The sequence below is a fragment of the Thunnus thynnus genome, chromosome 11 (genome assembly GCF_963924715.1).
Source record: "Thunnus thynnus chromosome 11, fThuThy2.1, whole genome shotgun sequence".
Taxonomy (NCBI): domain Eukaryota; kingdom Metazoa; phylum Chordata; class Actinopteri; order Scombriformes; family Scombridae; genus Thunnus; species Thunnus thynnus.
The window spans coordinates 28,311,535-28,331,580 of NC_089527.1; the positions used below are offsets into that span (position 1 = coordinate 28,311,535).

The window sequence follows — 20,046 nt, forward strand, 5'->3', positions numbered from 1 at the left end:
CCAAATATAAAACCATATCTACACACTTGGGGGAAAGAGTCCTCGCTGGAGAAGTATGAGGGTAAAGTCACTCTAGGAGGATCTGCAGTGGTTCCGTTATGTGGGTCTGTGTGCAGGCCTGGTCAACTGCCTTATTTTTTTTCCTACCCGCATTCTGACCCGTCCCTACTGTGCCTCTGATTGGCTCTGATGCTGATATTCTTCCCCTAATCCTAACTATCTCACTCCTTATGCCTAGGCATAGGCACCCCATTAGATGGCCATCTAATGGGGGGCGCCAACATAATGAGCCAATTTCACTAAGCGCCAGATCGTAGCCTCTGCTCTGTCAGTACCACACTTCCAGCCATTCGTTCATACCTAAGCTTATTTGCTAGTTACCTGTTGCTTGTACTCAGTCTGAACTTTATTCCCTTTTCCCTGCAGGTCCGTCTGCTCTGCCCTCTGGCCCCTGTCTCCTGGACCTCCCCTGTCTCCTGGACCTCGCCTCATCTTGTCTGCTCCATTCTCCCAATCTGGACCCACAAAGCTCCATACTCCACCTTCGAGATCCGCGCCTGGCTCTGCTGTGAACCATTCCCTGGGTCTCACCTGGCTAACTTAACCCTGCCATTCTGAAAATAAAACATTGTTTCAGTCCAACCGTGTCTCTGGCCTGTCTGTGTTCACACTATGGTTCACCTGCTTAGCAACCATGTGACAGATTATATTTATGTATTTCTTATTTTACCAGTCCGTCAGTGCATTTCTCTCAGTTTCACCAGCCTTCTTGACACTACTGCAACCTCCACAACCTGCTGGCAGGTGAGTGCACAACCAGGATCACTTTATAGCTTATAGACATTTATGTTCATTTATGTTCATGCTGCTGTGTTATTATTTGAAAGTATGAAACTATTTCAAATTATTATACCTAATGTTGTGTATTGCTGTGATGCTGCTTTACTTTATTAAAATATAACTTTCATGTTTTCTGCATTTAAATGAGGGATAAGGAATATTCAGTGTGAATATGGAGTGATCTAATTTCCATCCATCTCTGTTTGTGATTGAATGTTTTGATTGTAGGGAATGGTCTCACCTCGGCCCCAGGCTTCATGGAGATAACCAGTGAATGGGCTTTCCTGGGCTACAGACTCTCCACCTGTAACACTTAACAAGCTCAGATGCTGCCATTACTTCTAGAAATCTAGAGAAAGTTAGCAGCATCTTTGTTTCTTGTCATTTAGACTGCTGTAATTCCTTATAAGTTGGTCTTAGTCAGTCTTCCATATCCTGAGTGCAACTTATTTAAAACACTGCTGCTCCTCCGTCACTCCTGTGTTGGCCTTTCTTCACTAGTTTCCTGTTCAGCATAGAATTAATGACAACATCTCACTGTTTCTCCTTATATTTCTGACTTTTAAACCTTCCAACTGCTCTGGGTCTTTGAAGTCTTCTGATTTAAACCCATAAGTGCCACCATAAACACTGTTTTTTCCATTACACTGTGATATTAGTATGTTATATGGGTTGCTAGGTGATACTGCTACATCAGTGTTGCTTGTTCTTACACAGCTGATTTTTTACATTGGTGACAGTGGTGTCATGGACACAAGTACCACAAGGCGTTGCCTTAACTTATCTACTTCCTCAATAATACCCCTGTTGCCACTGTTCTGTGGAACAAATGTATTAGAGAGCAGTTTACAGACATGTAAAACATAAACATTCTGTGTAAGAATGACAAAAAACAACAGCCATTATTTGTATTATGAAAAACAATATGAATATTTTCTCTACGCGCAAGAAATGAAAATCTCCTTCCAATGAGCTTACTACCAAACAGCATCCATATGTTGATTTCTGTCTAAAAAGTAAAACAAGAGACTCATTAAGTTTTTGTTCCTGTTTCGAGTAATGATCACACATTGTATCTATGTTCAGCATATTTGTGTGAGAAACTGAACCCAACAAGAGTTCATCATATGCTATACATGCGTTGTAGCTTGTGCTTCAGAGCCGACCCTTTAGAAAATAGTTGGCATCCTTAAGAGCGATGGAGGAAATTTATGCAAATGTTGACTCAATAACTTCAACAAAACAGACAGGTAAAAATGTTGCACAAAGATCTCAATTATCATCTGTTCTTTTTACTGTTGTATCATTGACTGTATTGACTGTTTCTCTGTTCAGGTCCGGGGAGCTCACAGAGGAGATTTCATGGAGCTGTTCTTGTCTTTCTGGGGCTGCTGAGTGTTTTCCTGCTGGCTGGACTCATCGGCCTCGGCGTCTACTGTGAGTCTGGTTAACATTCAGAAGTTTAAGTCAGACTGAACTCATGATTATACGAGCTGATTATTCTACTCTGAAAGATGATGTCCTGACTTTGTTCTGGTTTGATTGGTCTTAATTACTGTTTAAATTTGTTAAAGTGTCATAAAAATACAACATTGACTACAATATTTACAATTTACAATTTTTAAATAGAGATAAAAAGATTTTCCTGAGGAATGTGACTTTTTTTCAAATATTTTAACAACAATTCACATCTTAGAGAGAAGGAACAATTCTTTTCTCTCCAAGATGTGAATTGAGTGATTGTACAATTTGTATTTTGTCATTGTTTTATCATTGTACATATTGCCATAAATGTTTGTTGGCAAACTAATGAATGAATGAATGCTCCATAGTACTGTGGTAATAATAGAAAATGACCTACTGTGTGTCCGAGTTGCACCAGAGATAGAGAGAGAGATATTTAATAGACTGATTTAAAATCATGAGCGTCAGCTGTCGTCATGGGGCAAAATTAGGAAACAATTTGACTTGTGTTGATATTGTGTAATATTACATGATGTGAATTTATAAGGTATTTGCTGTTTCACAGACATGTCATGACATTTCAAAGACATGCCTCATTCAGGGTTGACAGGCTTGTCAGGGACAAGTGGGTTGAGTGGAAGAGAAATTTAGTTGCTCCACTGGACAAGTTAAAGTCATTTAAAAAACGTGTCTTCACGTTATGTGCAGTGTTTTCACTACCATTGCCTTATCCTCCGCACCTCCCGAAAGAAACAAATATAAACAAATGTAACATATACTAGCAGCTAAATGCACGTAAATGCCGTTTAGCCACCTCTCAAATTCAGAAATAGTGTTTACACAAACTTTAATGACTTTACAACTGTTAGCTCAGACTGGCTTCCTACCGCAGTTTGTTACTGTTAACATTGACCAACAAAGCACCATGAGCTCCTGCTACGCAGGTGTTCAAAACAAACAAACCCTCCGCGTTGAAGCTAGCAGGCAGACTGGAGCTGCTTTCATGAGACAGACGAATGAATCAGAGTTCAGAAGATCATATATGACATTAACATGTGCGGCATCAAATAATAATAGTTAAAGTTGTGCTTCATGCTCTGTCAGATTTTTAAAAGGAAGTTTTTAATATTTCCAGAGTGAGTGAAGGAATCAGGAGAGAGGAGACAGAAGTGAGGAAGCAGGATGTAAAGTTAAAGGTGTTGAAAGAAAAACAAGGAGAAAGTAAAGAACTGATTCAAGAAGGAAGAAGGTGCAACTGTTTCAAGATGTAAAGAAAAAGTTTAAGGAGGAAAGAGAAACACATAAAAGCAGCCCAGGCATCAGGTGATGGAGAGACATGAACACATTCAAAGCAGGAGGCAGAAAAAACTAGTAAGGTCTAGATGAATGACTGTTCTGGTAAATATTTTTAAAAACACAATCTGTTATCCAAACTAAAGGACATCCTAACAAACAAAAGTCAAAGTACAAGATTAAACCCTGCTATAAAAGGACTCACAGATCTTTAATACAGGTAACGTTACTAACACCACACAACAGCTCTATTAACATGATGTTTTCCTAAGCTGTTAAAAGGTTGTTGACCTCAGTAACTCTTGTAAACACAGCACTAAAACTAACAGATAGTTTCAGTTATTAGTCAACAAAATGCTGATTCATTGTTCATCTGACTGATTCATCTATCAGTCAAACTGTTGTCTTTAGGTTTGAGCAAATGAATTCCCCATAAGTCAGTTTTGTTATTTTGTTATATTTCAAAAACTGATCTGTATTCAGGACCATATACACCGTGTGAGAATCCAGATTTGTTTTTAAGATCAAGACTGATCGGTCCATCTATCCATCCATAAAGCCTCTATTTATTTATGTGTTGTAAATAAATATTGTTAATATTTAAAAATTAGGTAAATAAATATTGTTGATATTTATTTACCTAATTTTTGTGCACTTGTTTCATTTCAAGGCGGGAAGTAATGGCTTCAATAAAATTCATAAATTGAATTATTCATATGTTGACACTGTTTGCTGTCAACTGTTTGTTCATCTGAATTCTGCGTTCTGCATTTGCAAACAAAATGAAAAAAGTAAATTATAGCCATTTTTACCTTGACAAGTGACTTTCGTGCAACTGAAAGGTAAATTTACTTGTCCGATGGACAAGTGCCTCAGGAGGTTAATGTCAAGCCCTGCCTCATTGAAATGACTAAAAGCAGAGGCTTCAGAATTTGTCAAGACAGAGTGGGTCAAGGCAGGCAGGACTCAATTTTCATGAAAAAGGTAATGCAGTCAAGGCTGACTCACCTTGGTATTTTCATGGCCAGAGGGAGTAGAAAGAACCCATTATCATAAACTATCATGTACATTATAGGTAGGTTGGTTTCAGAGGTTGGTGACAGTCGTGGCTAATCACATTCACATTCACCCTTTTTGTCCAATTTAAAAGCAGGGCTCTCCCTGACATGATGCAGTGTTTTCTAGGAGATAACCTCAACTCATACTCTTACCCAGGATGATTTTCATCGGACTGTCTAATGTTTCTACAAAAAGCAGCATATGCCATCATTTGAAATATACTATATCTGCATAAAAGTCTACACATAAGGGCTTAAAGTTGAATTTCTGGATATTGAAAACAAGATGGTCAACATGATGCACCGTTTGACTTAAAATCACAATCATAGACGCACTATCCACATTTGCAGTTACAAATCCTACTGTAACGCATATAAATAAAACTAAAATTAAAAACATCATTACTATACTGTAGATTGTATTATCTTGTTTTCTTTTTTTTAATTTATCATTATTGTTTACATTTAGTTCTTTTTATTTAGATGCAGCTGTTTTCACATGCAAAAAGAAATACTGGGAACAATAAAATTGCCTTTTCAATTCTACTTTCCATTAATTGGCAATTATCATAATGATCTTTTGCAATCCACAAAATGCAGATTTTATTTTTTCGGTCATATCATTATAAATTTTAACCATCAGTGCTATGTGAACAATTATCATTCTATTTCACTTCATCATGCTGGTCAAAGCAGCCCCATGTCTATTTGCCCAGATTTTGCCCAACTCATTTAAATGAAGAGTATAAAGAATAAACCAAGGATCACTATAATTAGTCTCTGATGCTATTTCACTTGTGCTCACATCATCCGCCTGCTGCTCTGACTCCAGGGCGGCTGCTGTGTCTTCTTCCCTTTCCTCTCCAGCACAGCTAGCCTCTCCCACTCCACTTATCTTCAGGCTGGGTCTCTCCTCCTCCCTGACACAGCTACTTCCATCTCCAGACTCAGCTGCTTCTGTCAGGACATGTTGTGTTAGATTTTAAACAAGCTAATAATTGGATGTTAAAGTTAAAGCTAGGTGGTAGCTATTAGTGGCTGTGTTTGTAGTGGCTAGATGTTAAACCAGTATGTCAAGGAAAATTATGAAGATAAAAGATAACAAGCTTTTATGTGACTCACAAATACTATATAAAGTTTTCACAAATATGTACTTTTAAAAATTAGTCCAGCAGATTATTTATTATTTATTTTATTCAGAAAAATGCATACTGTACTTTTTTGAATAATATATATAATTGGCTATATATATATATATATATATATATATATTATAGGCCATCTCCAGAAGAAATCGCACAGTCTATGTCTGCCTTAACCAAACTACCTATAAGCCTAATCATACTAAATCAGACATGGCGAGCCCAGCCACGTCTGAATCCTAAAGTTGAAGAGACCTCTTTGAGAACCTGGAATCAGTGTTGGGGTATATGACTGAAGAGTTGGTGCCTGGCTTTGCAACTCAGCTGAAAGAGAAGCTGCACGACTACAGGAAGGGGACAAAACCCTTTGACAGCAACTTGAACAGGCTTTAGCCAGAGCAGAAGCGCCGCAGGCTCAATGTAATGCACCAGATGAGGGTGCTAGTGAGCCTCCAGAAGAAGGAGGGAAAGCTGAGTTGAAGGGAAAGAGCGAAAGGCTAGAACAATCCCTCCGAGAATGTAATCATGAGCTCGCCACAACAATAGATCGACTTGACAGGCCTGATAACCTCCTTAAGTGGGCAGTAGAGGAAATAAAAGAACTGAAAGCTAAGGTCGGAGTCTATGCCAAATTTAGAGAAGCTGACCATAAGTACATACGAGACATACGATAGCAACCACAGATAGCCAGGGACAGAGCTAAGGTGTCCCATCAGCAACCTGAAACCAAAGAGGAAGAATTGGTAGATGTTAAAGGAGAACTACAACATTCTTTTGAATAAGGTCAAAACCAACAAGAGCCTTTTAATGAAGCTTTCCATGAGGAAAGGAAAGAGGTAAGACCCCCTAGGGGCGTTCAAGGAGGCTTGTCCTCACCACTGCTCAGTGGTGCATGAAGCCACCTGTGCGGCCCATAGAGCAAGCGCACTAGTGACTTACGCCGGCCGGGCTTCTGGTTTAGCCCTCTGGCTAACTTGAATGGGGATAAAATAATTCAATCGTGCAGCTCTTCTAGACTTTCAAAATGTGATTGGACCGAACGGATCAAATTATGAGAGTGAAACCAGTCATTTCACAGGAGTTGTGACGCTCAAAAAATGTATCCACTGATTTACAAACGTCTCTCTCACAATGTTAGTCGATGGAAAAAATCTTTTTGGGCCAGTGTGCATCATGTGATGTTGCAGTTACCCGGTTTGGCCACTATGTCAAATTTACTTCAAAGCCCAGCACTCTTCCTGTATCCAGTTTGCCCAGTGTTTTCCCTCCTGTATTCTCAGCCTGCTTTTCCCTCCACTCTTCCCTTCTCACCTGCCTGCATCATCTTCATTAGTCCTGCCCTTTTCCCAGAATTTTCCCAGCCTATCAGCTTCTTTTATGTTCTTCTGTTTCATCTCCTCAGTCCCCTCACTCAAGTTTCTCTGCCCATCTGCCCACCTGCACCTCATCTCCTCATTATTTCAGTTAGTATTTCAGTTCTGTGTTTCAGTTCAGTCTTGTTGGATCCTTTGTTCTGTAAAGTTCTGCTCTGTTCAGTCTGGTTTTGTTCTGCTGTATTAAAGAGACTTCTTTCAGTTCGGTCTAGTTGTTTTGTCCTGCATTTGGGTCCACCTGCTCTGCTACTCCTGACAGCTATTTGCTTTAAAATGATACTGGAAGCTGTAATTACTGAAAATGTACATTTTAAAAGTTTTAAAATGGTATTTGAGATAAGTGACTGAATAAACATAAATGTGACATGTCTTTTGATTTATTTCAGACTCCGTTGTCATAAACAACCTGACTGAGGTTCTCCAGTACAGTAATAACAACCTTTCTTCCGTGTCTGAAGAGAGAGAACTGCTGCTTGCCAACCTCACTGAAATAACTAAAGAGATGGAAAAGCTTCAGAGTTTGTCTGTACAGAGTAAGTGACATCTGTGGCTATACAGTACTGCCCAGCACTGTTCCTGTATCCAGATCTCTTTATACATCCATGGGAGCTACCAGCTTGAGTTTGCCCTGTGTGTTTCCTCCTGTATTCTCAGCCTGCTTTTCCTTCCACTCTTCCCTTCTCACCTGCCTGCATCATCCTCATTAGCCCTGTCCTTTTCCCAGTGTTTTCCCAGCTTATCAGCTTCTTTTCCGTTCTTCTGTTTCATCTCTTAATTTCCCTCACCCATCTGCCCATCTGCACCTCGTCTCCTCATTATTTCAGTTAGTATTTCAGTCCTGTGTTTCAGTTCAGTCTTGTTGGATCCTTTGTTCTGTTAAGTTCTGCTCTGTTCAGTCTGGTTTTGTTTTGTTCCATTTTGCTGTGCCTGCACACCTGTATCCTTCTTAAAGAGACTTCTTTCAGTTCGGTCTGGCTGTTTTGTCCTGCATTTGGGTCCACCTGCTCCACTACTCCTGACAGCTATTTGCTTTAAAATGATACTGGAAGCTGTAATAACTAAAAATGTTCATTTTAAAAGTTTTAAAATGGTATTTGAGATAAGTGACTGAATAAACATAAATGTGACATGTCTTTTGGTTTATTTCAGATTCTGTTGTCATAAACAACCTGACTGAGCGTCTCCAGGACAGTAATAACAAGCTTTCTTCCATGTCTGAAGAGAGAGACCTGCTGCTTGCCAACCTCACTGAAAAGACTAAAGAGATGGAAAAGCTTCAGAGTTTGTCTGTACAGAGTGAGTGACATCTGTGGCTATACAGTACTGCACACACATTGTAGAAGAGCAACTGCAGAGAACACTATGCTGAAAATAGAAGATGTTGTGGCAATCTGTCCTATTAATTATACAAATGATCTTCAATCAACAAGTTTGTTGTAACTTGTTGATTGTAACTGTAAAATAACTTTGTGGATTTGTTCGTGTATTTACTCCGCTTCAAACATTTTAAAATTTTTGTCATCAGGAAATTCCAAACACCGTCAACATTTAGCATGTTAGCATTCTAACCAATAATATCATGCTAACATGCTAAATGTGACTTTTGTAACACGCTACAGTAAGTTTAGCATGTTACAATGCAAAATGTGGTAACACTTGATATGACGCCCATGATTATAATACATTATAAACATACTTGTAATGCAGTGTAATCTGCTTATAGCACTGTATAATTATAGTTCTAAGCACTCATAAATATTCATAATGCTTTATAAGAATAATCATAACACATTATTATGTATTCTATAATTACTTATAAGACTAAGTATCATAATACTTCATAATTGCTGATCACTCACTGACCTTTTTTTTTCATAGTGATCATAGTGTATTATAATTCTCATAGTTGTAATGCATTATAAAATGATTATAATGTCTCAATAACCACTGTTATGAAGCATTAAAATGTGATTGTAAGTTACTCTAAGTGGTTATTGTTTGCTTGTTAAGTCAAGTAAAAAATAAAATCATTAAATCTATGCAAAAACACTCAGGACCCTATTTTAACGATCTAAGCTCACGGTCTGAAGGTTTTAATTGCTGAAAGTATGGAAACCTGATCACTGTAATCTCAAAAATGTTAAAGATTATTTGTTAAATATTGTCCAAAAATTAAAACATTAATTTTAATCATATAGAAAATCATCATACACAGTTGTCAGGACTTGATCAGCTCTCCCAGGTGCTGATCCTGCTGCTGGCAGCAGCTAAGAGCTGTGCACCATTCTTTCCTTCTTTAGATTAATCATTGTTTTCACTTAATTTATTTCCCCATGTGTTCCTCATGTCCTCATGTATTGATGAGCAGGAAATCCATGTCTGATTCGTTGTTGAAATCCGTTTGCTGGGTCTGACACACACCGTCAACCTGACAGGTTTGTTTAAATACCTCCGTGTGTTGCCAAGATATGGTCAAATAATTAGACAATTTCGTCCGTCATTATTGCAATTAATTAATTCTGATAAATATTAGGACTAACCATTATGACATGTATTTTTTCAAATATGCTAATGTACACAACAATATTCTTTCACAATATAATCCTTTCTGTGCATTATAAAATGATTATAATGTCTCAATAATCACTGTTATGATGCATTAAAATGTGATTGTAAGTTACTTTAAGTGGTTATTGTTTGCTTGTTAAGTCAAGTAAAGAAAATATCATTAAATCTATGCAAAAACACTCAGGACCCTATTTTAACGATCTAAGCGCACGGTCTGAAGGTTTTAATTGCTGAAAGTATGGAAACCTGATCACTGTAATCTCAAAAATGTTAAAGATTATTTGTTAAATATTGTCCAAAAATTAATTAAAATTAAAATTAATTAATTCTGATAAATATTAGGACTAACCATTATGACATGTATTTTTTAAAATATGTTAATGTACACAACAATATTCTTTCACAATATAATCCTTTCTGTGATCTTTGCATGTTTGGGCGCTGCTGTGTGTCTGTGTGTGTATGCGTGTTGTTCACCTGCCTATGTAGGCATATTACTGTCTTGATAATGCGCCTTAAAAATAACAGTGAAATACTGTACCATCGACCAGGTTTTTGTTGCTCAATAACGAAATCGATTTCTGCTGCTTCAAGATAGCAATGCACCAACAATGCGCCCGACCACACCTCATTTTAAGACCAACACGCCCATGGGCACTGAGATGGGCACAAGTGGTAGTGCTATTTAAACTACGTGGGTGCCTAAACTAGCAAAGACTTACCGGGTGTAAGATGGGGCCCAAAATGTTGTAAAATTAAGTTGTCATCACTTCATTGTGTCATAACACACAATGAAGTGAGTACTCCCGTTTGACAATGAACAACTGAATGATGGACATTTACAATTCACTAATGTAAGTGAGAAATACTGCCTACACTCATAATTTGAAAATTAGCTATATTGGCTCAAAAAAACAAGTAACTTTGACTCAGAAAAATATATTACATAGAATAATATTACTGTATTGTTTGTTTATATTTCATAAGTGTTATATTTAGACTTGGTCCTCAAAATGAGTTGAAGTGAATGAGGAGCCTGACACCTGGGAGGAATGGTGGTGTTGACAGCAGATGACAGGGACAGTAGTGGACAAATAAATTAATTTTACAATGTTTTGTGTTCTTGCATAGATGTAATGGTATTTTTCACTTAAAGCAAACAATGACCACTTATAGTGACTTATAACCAGCTTGTAATGTATTATATCTACCTATTCCTCAGGAATTTCATAACTTCACTTAAAACACCCAATGACCACTTAGAGTAACTTATAATCACATTTTAATGCATTATAACAGTGATGTTAATGCATTATAAAATGATTATAATGTATCACAACTATGAGAATTATAAAACACTATGACCCTTGCAAAAAATGTCAGCGTGTGACCAGCAATGAAGTATTATGATACTTGGCGTTATAAGTCATTATAAAATGCTTTATAATGTGTTATGATTATTGTTATAAAGCATTATGAATATTTGAGTGCTTATAACATAATTATACAGCTATAAGCAGATTATAATGCATTATAAATATGTTTAAAGTGTTACTCAAATAGTTATGTGTATCACATGTAATTAACTTTGTTCAACCCTGAAAATTGCCACTAAAATGATCCTGAAACAAATGTTTCCACATCACTCTGAGGTAATTCATCACTTGACCAGGATTAGCTTCCAAACTACTTGTGATGTCACAAATCATGCTGGTAAACTCAGATTTAAGGTGAGAAGGTGAGCACAGAGAGACTTTCCCCTTCAGATGATGAATGTGAAAACAAACTGCACATACATCATTCAGCACAGTAAAGCACAGACAGTACAGTTAGTACAGTAGACGTCTAGAAAAGTTTTACTTTTTAACCAAATATACAAAAGATCTGACTTCAAAGTGAACATAAAGTGGCTTGTATATCATTAGTTATATCATAAATTCAAGCACCTTATTTGATCCGAGTCATCAGGACATAAGTAGTGAAGTATCCTACTTCAGTATCTCGGAGTTAACTACTTACTTAACTATTTGTGTTTTAAGACAGCATCCCCAAATGTTAAGGTGCCTTACAGGTTGTCATATTTTTGGTCTGTAGCCAAAAATCACATAACAAATTATGCTGATTGAAAACTAGTTTTTATGGAAGATCAATATGCTGTGTATCAATATGTTGTGTACAATAACAAAACTATGATTGTAGTGGGTAGTTTAATATATTTAAAGAAATAGCTAAGATATTTTTATTTTATTTAAAACAAAGAATTACTGATCTAGTGTATACTTTTATTGAAGAAGGATGCTTCCTCTTCCACTGGTCCAACGTTACTCAGAAGTACTTCAGACAATCTCTGGTTGTCTTATTCAAAACAAAGCACTCACAAGTCCAGTTTTAGAGACCTGCACCTGACTTGACCTGTTAATGTAACATGAAACCTGACCTATAATCAACAGACTACACACTCAGTTAACAACACTTTATTTGTTACTTTCACATGACCAAAAAACAAGTCAGGTTAGCCTTAACTAGGATAAACAGATGTTTGCTTAATAACACAAAGATCCCTGGTTTAACTGTAGGCTGATTTAAAGTTTTATAAAAGGATTAAAGGATTGATGATTTTTTGAGCAACCTGGTGCAAGACTCTGACTCAAATGTAATGTTAGTGGTGGTATTACATGAAATTTTGTTGATTTAAATTTTACTTTCATCTGGTGGTGTGAAAGCTGAGCTTTGTGAGATCCTTGTATGATGATTTAAAACATGTTGTGATTGGAGACACAAAGCTTTTGCCACTCGCTTTGGAAAAACTGCTGAGAATGGTTTCAAAGCATTTTATACATTCAAAGGGAGGCATCTGCTGGCCAAACCTTGGTATTGAGCTCATGATCCAACAGTGAGTCAAACTAGCTGTCAAAGAAAGGGAGCGGGAGATTTTGAGATTTGAGATTTTGATAAATCCATGTGTTTATTTCTGTGGTGTCATCCAGTGTTAGTATCCCACCTCAAAATCTGACATGGAGACACAGAAAGAATGAGCTGAAATCAACAGTTTGATCCATTATCTTCAAATAAAAACTGATGTCATCAAAATAATTTGAAAGATGCAATAATCACAAAAATTGTATGCATACCACAGAACTGCAGCTAAAAATCAGCACCAGAAATGCTCCATAGTTGGTAGAATATCAACAAGTCAACTCTAGTCACATGTTATGTTGTTTTAACCCTCATACTCTGGAAACAGACAGACTTGATTCTTGTCTAATTTCTAATGTTGTGTGTTACAGAGAAAACTTGTCCTGCAGGATGGAGGATGTTCGGCTGTTCCTGTTATTTCCTCTCCAGTGAGTCTGGTTCCTGGTCAAGAGGCAGACAGGACTGCAGAGAGAAAGGAGCAGATCTGGTGGTTATAGACAGCACTAAAGAACAGGTACAGAGTGTTTGTTTGTATGCTTGCAAAGAAACTGCCTAATTGCAATCTTCCTGTACCTTGAAAAAAGCTAAAATACTTAATTATTAATTAAGTAATTAATTGATTTATATGGATCATTGGTGTTCAACACCTTAACAACAATAATTCAAATGATTTGAATGAACTTGTGCTGCTCTGTAGCATGTTTTGCTGGTATTCTTGAATTTGCACATTTGCCTTAAAATCAAAGTATTTCATTTCATCTTTAGCAAGCTAGCTAACATTCTTTTAACCTTTCACTATGTTTTAATCAAACTCCAGAAGCAGTCACTTATACACTGTAAGTATTTAATCAATACAGATCTGTGTATCAGTTTAAGAAAAAACATGATGATGTCATTAAATATTAAAGGAGTAAAGAAGGACTGTGCAGATGAGATTCTAAACAAAACAAAAGGGCACGCCAAAAAAGTTTTTTAAAAAAATCTAAAATTTAAATTTATCAAGAAAAAAAAATATGATCTTGTTATTAGTATATTTCAATAATAATAATAATAATAATAATAATAATAATAATAATAATAATAATAATAATAATAATAATAATAATAATAAAAATAGCTTAATTCATTATTATCAAATATGTTCAGAGTAATCCTATGTAAACTGCATATTGTTGTTATAAATAGTATGACTTTTTTCCCTTCTTGATTGAAAACAGACATTCTTGACTACCTTCACTGACGAAGAAACTTGGAGTTGGATTGGTTTGACTGACAGAGACAAAGAGGGAACCTGGAAATGGATTGATGGAACACCACTGACTTCAAGGTTTGGCTTCAGTTGGTTGTTTATTGACAACATACACAATCACTGCTGTATATTAGAGGTTGGTGATATGTATTACATCTTCTATCACAGACAATGTGAGGTGACTGGCAGTTCCAGGTTGGTCTGAAGCTTTTCTGGTTAAATCATCAGTGCAAAATGATAATTATGAGAAAAAATCAAACCAAACTACCATTTCATGGTGTATCTGAGACGGAGTTTCTGGTCCACAGTCAAGTTTTACACTTCACCAAACATAAATTATAATAGATAAAAATGTCATAAATCAGTTTACTTTTCGATTCTTGAGCAATCTGGTAGAATTCAACATCTATGGTGGAACTAAAACTTTTACACAGTACTGTAACTGATGACCAGAACACTATGGGGGTCTTTATTTATACAGGAGGATCCTTTGTTGCTATTTGATGACTGCAAATTTACATTTAGGAAAAATACTACAGTGAACCTGCAGCACTGTTCAATTTGCTACTTTATGGCTCAAAACTATACTAAGGCACATCATGCAAGATAAAAGAAATTCCATTCTGTGATGTTTGTGAAGAAATATTATTTGTGTGAAGGACTGTGTTCATGTCAGAGATTAAGTGTCACGATTCTCTTGTTCACTGACCTGTAGGTACTGGGAAACAAATGAGCCTAATAATGGAGGTGTCGGTGAAGAGGACTGTGCACATATCAGGACTGGCAAGAAAACTGAAGACAACTGGAATGATCTGTCATGTGATGCTTCTCTGCGGTGGATCTGTGAGAAAAATGCTGGTGTATAATATGTAAAAATGCTTTTTCAAAGCAAACTATGATTTTGCAAAAGGCAAATCAGTTTGTATGTGTGTGAAATTAAAACTTTTCTCTGCTGTGCTGATGACCTTTTGCTTCTGTTCTGCCTTTTTAAAGAGATTTCTATAAATTAGATGTTTACAGCTTTTGCCAGAAGAGCTTCATTAACCAATTTCCAATGTTTCAAACAACTAAAAGAAGCAGACAGATAAAACAAAACCAAACCTCTGCAAAATGCAACAGATTCATAAAAACCTTTATTTTGATTTATGTCTTAGCTAAAGATTTCATGATAGTTGAAAGTTGCAAAAAACCTGATTGAGACCATTTCTTATGACATCCCTCATATCATAATTAAACAATGTAATATAGATTTTGTGTAATTATGTCTTATTATATCATTAAATGACGCTTTCCTGAAAATAATTTTTAAATGAAGTCTGTTCAGCAGCTGACAGATCTCTTTAGCAGAGGCCATCAGTGTTTGTGAATTTTACTTGATAATTAGTGGTTTCACTCAGGAAACACTTGCTGTTGTGAGAGAATTATCAAATTATTTTAGATGAAATGTAAACCAAAACTATTCAACAGATGAGTCAATATAAAGTCAGTCAATTACAACATATCAGCACTGTACTGGAGTCAGACGTTTGTCATGATGTCCTTTGTAATGCTGGTAGCTGATACTGGTTGTGGCTTTTTATGTAATTATGAAAACAATTAAAATCTTTTTAAAAATTGAATATTTTTCAGTGTCTTTATGTTTCTTTTATCATCATTAATAGTGCAGAAAAACCCTGTTCTACTGGGATGTGAGAGGTCAGCTACAGATGGGGATTTCATTCATTCAAAACTGAACTTGGTTAAAAGATGATCTGTCTTTTCACCACACTCTCATGCTGTATTCAACAGGCACTAAGTGAAGAAAACAACTCTAACAATGAAACAGAACATCCTGTATCTCAATCTAGACAATCTACTGGATGAGATCTGAGACTGTCTTCACCAGAAAAATAAAAGCACTGGTTGTTTGTACAAGTGACTTGAGGAAGAGTTCAGGTGGACAGGTGGGTCAGCAAACCATGTGGCTTTGACATGAGAGATGGCTGTTCTTTTGTTTACTTAACTAAAACTACTTGCTTGGAGTTGAGGAAGGATTGTCTTCATGGTTCAAAGTAACCAACGTTGACTGTTAGACAGGACCATTTGTACACCTACCATCCATCACAACCTCCACCTCCAAGCATTAAGGTTCCCCAGAACTGTCTTTTGTGTCTATAGACCAGCTGCATGTGGACTTAATTGTCAAATGTAATATTGCGCTTTATGACACAATGTAGATCAGGGGTCTCAAATTCAAATTACCTGGGGGCTGCTGGAGGCAGAATCTGGGTGAGGCTGGGCCGCATCAGGTATTCCACAAAAGCTTAGCGGGCGCAGGCTAGGATAGTAGGCGCAAAAAAGGCGACTACTACCGGGTTGTTCATTACCCGCCGTGCTTTTGTTGTTGTAAACGTCGTCATAGAAACAAGTGAAACAAATGGCATCATAAAGAAATATCTTATAATGTTTATTGTGCAAGGCATTTACTATGGAGTAAAATGTTTTGAGGAATAAATCTCTTTCCGCAAATGATTCAGTACATTTCATTCACCCAAAAGATGTTTTCAAATAATTTGTCCATGAATGTCACATCATTGCAGAGCAAACGTGGAGAACATGAAGCCGGGACAGTGGGACACCATTATGCCATGGTTTGCACCTCCATGGCTGCAAACCATGGGATGCAGCCATGGAGGTGTTATTTATTGGCTTTTATTTCCTATAATAACTCCATGGATGCAGCGGGCGCTGTGAAGCTAGCAGCGTTGTCAAATCAAATATGACGTGTGGCACAGCAGCATCAGCTGTACGGTGTTTTGTTACACTCTGTATTTATGATCTCTGACGGATAAACATAAGTGTGTTCATGGAAACGCATGTATTAACTTTTAGTTCACTTCACAACGTGGCATTATGTGACAGAAATATGCACATACATTATTATCTGCCAGACTTATAAAGACGCAGATACACCTGGTTCTGTTTTTTTAATGTCACACACTGTGGAATCACATGCACGAGCCTCATTTGCCGTCACAGTGAGCCAAAAATGGATGTAAAGTTCTTTATACCTCCGTTTGTACGTCAACGGTTGTGTCCGTTCCGCTCATCAGACCTCAGTGAGAATTACGCACAGGCTCTCCAACAGCTGATCATTACGCACGGCTGCTGTGGATATTTGAAACGACTTTACCCCTAATTCATCACATTTTTCTGCAAACCGTCACCACTGTTAAGTGTCAGTCATCATTATTAAACATCAGAAGAATGATAAATGATTTATTGATAGAGCTCCTGTTGAAACGGACTTTACAAAGTGCTTCAAAACAAAATGAAGTGATCGTTAACAGAGAGATGATGCTGAAATAAACAGAATGATGCTTTAATAAGGTTTAATAATTCACCTTTGAATTTTACTGAGAGCTGTTCTCAGCGCACATTCTTCCTGTATAAATAGCATAGTTGTTGTGAAACAGCCATATACCCCTGTGATTGGCAGGTTCGTTCAGCTACAGCTTGTGCAATAAAGGGACCTTCCACACACCACACAGTAAAGTGCCATTCATATAAAACTCGCGGGCCGCACTAACATTAAACTTTCATATCAAGGTGGGGGCCACAAAATATCAGCCCGAGATTGAGACCCATGCGTTAGTAACACGCTACAGTAAGTTTAGCATGTTACAATGCAAAATGTGCCAAAATCACTTTACTTAGAGCAAACAACCACCTATAGTGACTTACAACCAGCTTGTAATGTATTATATCTACCTATTCCTCGGGAATTTCATTACTCCACTTAAAGCACTCAGTGACCAGTTAGAGTAGCTTATACTCACATTATAATGCATTACAAGATGATTATAATGTATTCCAACTATGAGAATTTAAAACACTATGACCCTTGCACAAAAAATGTCAGCATGTGACCAGTTATGAAGTATTATGATACTTAACCTTATTTTTTGTGTTATGATTATTGTTATAAAGCATTATGAATATTTATGAGTACTTATAACTATAATTATACAGTGCTATAAGCAGAGTATAATGCATTATGAATATGTTTATAATGCATTATAGACATTGGTGTCAAAGAAGTGTTACCCAAAAGGTTATGTGTGTCACACATAATCAACTTTGTTCAACCCTGAAAATTGCCACTAAAATGATCTTGAAACAAAAGTTTCCACATCACTCTCAGGTAACTGCACACTTGACCAGGATTGGCTTCTAAACTACTTGTGATGTCACAGATCATGCTGGCAGGTTTCTCACCTTTAACTCAGATTTAAGGTGAGAAGCACAAACATCCAAATGAAGCAACAATAAGCAAAACACATTTTTGATTGGAGAGGGATTTTAATGTTAATAAATAAACTAGTTACATTTACAGTAGACTTTTAGAAAAGTTTTACTTCTCAACCAAATATACAAAAGATCTTAGCCTGGACACTTTTAACATTCACACACATGCAGCTGATATCATATTTAATGCTGATGTTTTGCACAAAGTACCACGTAAAATAACCATTAATATCACTGATGTAAAAGTGAATGCACATAAACACTGATGTTTGTCCAAGTGCTCATTTTTCTGATAAGTTTGTTTTTAATTAGTTATTTGACTATATAAAAAGGGGTTGTGACAGCCACACTCAAACCTCTGTCAGGCAGTGGAACAGCTGAGTGGGCGTGTCCCACGGGCTGTCATCTCGCCTCCCAACCATAGACGGTAAAAAAACATGGATGTAGTCATCATGACGTCACCGATTGGTTTGTGGACTGCCGTTTTGAAACCTTGTGTTTAGCGATTTGACACTGAGTGGTCACTCGTGGTATTGCAGCAAAAAAAATCCCCTGCAGCCTAAAAAGTATTTTCCCCATAGACCACCATTGTAAAAGAGGCAACTGTAAAACTGTTAGCAGGACACTTTGAACTGCAAACAAGATCAATTATGTATCTTTCTATTATGAATTTTTGATCCATGGAGGTTTTTCATTTGTAAAAATTTACTTGAGCCAAGGAAAGCCATATAAAAATTGGTGACATCGTCACAATGTAAAGTCTATATTCAGTGGGCTGCACAACATGGAAGGGTGCCATTTTTGGTCTGGTAGCTCTTATAATACATCCATGCTTGCTCCTGACTCTACTACACAGACTCGAGCTCCAAATGACCTCACACAAGCAAGATGGCAGCTCCCTGAAAGGAGATATATTGGCTTCACTTTTGCATAGAAGTAGGAAGTGGAGACACATCATAATGCAGCTTCTTTGCACTATTTTTGCTTAAGACTATTTTTATACTGCCCTCCTTGTTCTGATGGGTGTCATGTGAAATAATAAGTAACTACTAATTTGTGGTAGTACTGGCAGTACTTGTAGACTGTGAGGAATCATTAGATGAAGCATTAGTCTGGGTTTGATGACACAATTTTATCCTGCTCTTGGTTAAGGCTGTTTGGATTCATCCTCCATTGTATAAATTATGCACATTAGGGGTTCATGCACTGAAAACAGTTTTTGAAACCAGATATTGACAAATAGAAGGACATAAGCTGTGTCTACTCTTTAATGTCTCTTGTTTAACATGTTTTACAGAGAAAACTTGTCCCGCAGGATGACGTATGTTCAGTTTTACTTGTTATCTCATCTCCACTAAATCTGGTTCTTGGAAAAAGGCAGAAAAGACTGCAGAGCCAGAGGAGCAGATCTGGTGGTCATAGACAGTTATGAAGAACAGGTATTCTGCATGTGTGTGTGTGTGTGTGTGTGTGTGTGTGTGTGTGTGTGTGTGCGTGTGCTGATAATGTTGACTGTCTACCCTAGACTGTAATTAGACATGTATGTCCTGGAAGAGGGTTCCCTCCTTTGCTGCTCTTTATTTAGGTTTCTCATGTGTTTTTTTCTTTCCTTCACATTGAACAGGAATTCCTCACTAATATTACAAAGCAAGAAAGTTGGATTGGTTTGAGTGACAGAGAAAAAGAGGGAACCTGGAAATGGACAGATGGAACTCCACTGACTCAGGCGTAAGGCAGAAATGTTATTCACACCTACTCCAAGGTTGTTTTTGTTTGTTTGCTTATTTTGTTTGTTTTATTGGTTTGTTTGTTTGTATTATTATTACTTTAGTATAAAAGGTGTTACTACATCATTA

General features: G+C 36.9%; 1 protein-coding gene across 1 annotated transcript; it reads left to right on the forward strand.

Annotated features, from left to right (window-relative positions):
• Nucleotides 1-1,993: 1,993 nt before the first annotated feature.
• On the forward strand, nt 1,994-15,510 carry LOC137193092 (CD209 antigen-like protein C). The gene is made up of 6 exons (XM_067604283.1): nt 1,994-2,090; nt 2,176-2,277; nt 8,320-8,466; nt 13,026-13,168; nt 13,872-13,981; nt 14,619-15,510. The coding sequence occupies exons 1-6, from the start codon at nt 2,039-2,041 to the stop codon at nt 14,767-14,769; spliced, it is 705 nt and encodes a 234-aa protein (XP_067460384.1). The 5' UTR covers nt 1,994-2,038; the 3' UTR covers nt 14,770-15,510.
• The last annotated feature ends 4,536 nt before the right edge of the window (nt 15,511-20,046 follow it).

Bases quoted from the DNA above. Each gene is read 5' to 3' on its own strand.
- LOC137193092 (XM_067604283.1), top strand. From the start codon at position 2,039: ATGGAGGAAATTTATGCAAATGTTGACTCAATAACTTCAACAAAACAG. The intron at 2,091-2,175 runs GTAAAAATGTTG...TTCTCTGTTCAG, and splicing joins AACTTCAACAAAACAGACAG to GTCCGGGGAGCTCACAGAGG. The intron at 13,169-13,871 runs GTACAGAGTGTT...GATTGAAAACAG, and splicing joins TAGACAGCACTAAAGAACAG to ACATTCTTGACTACCTTCAC.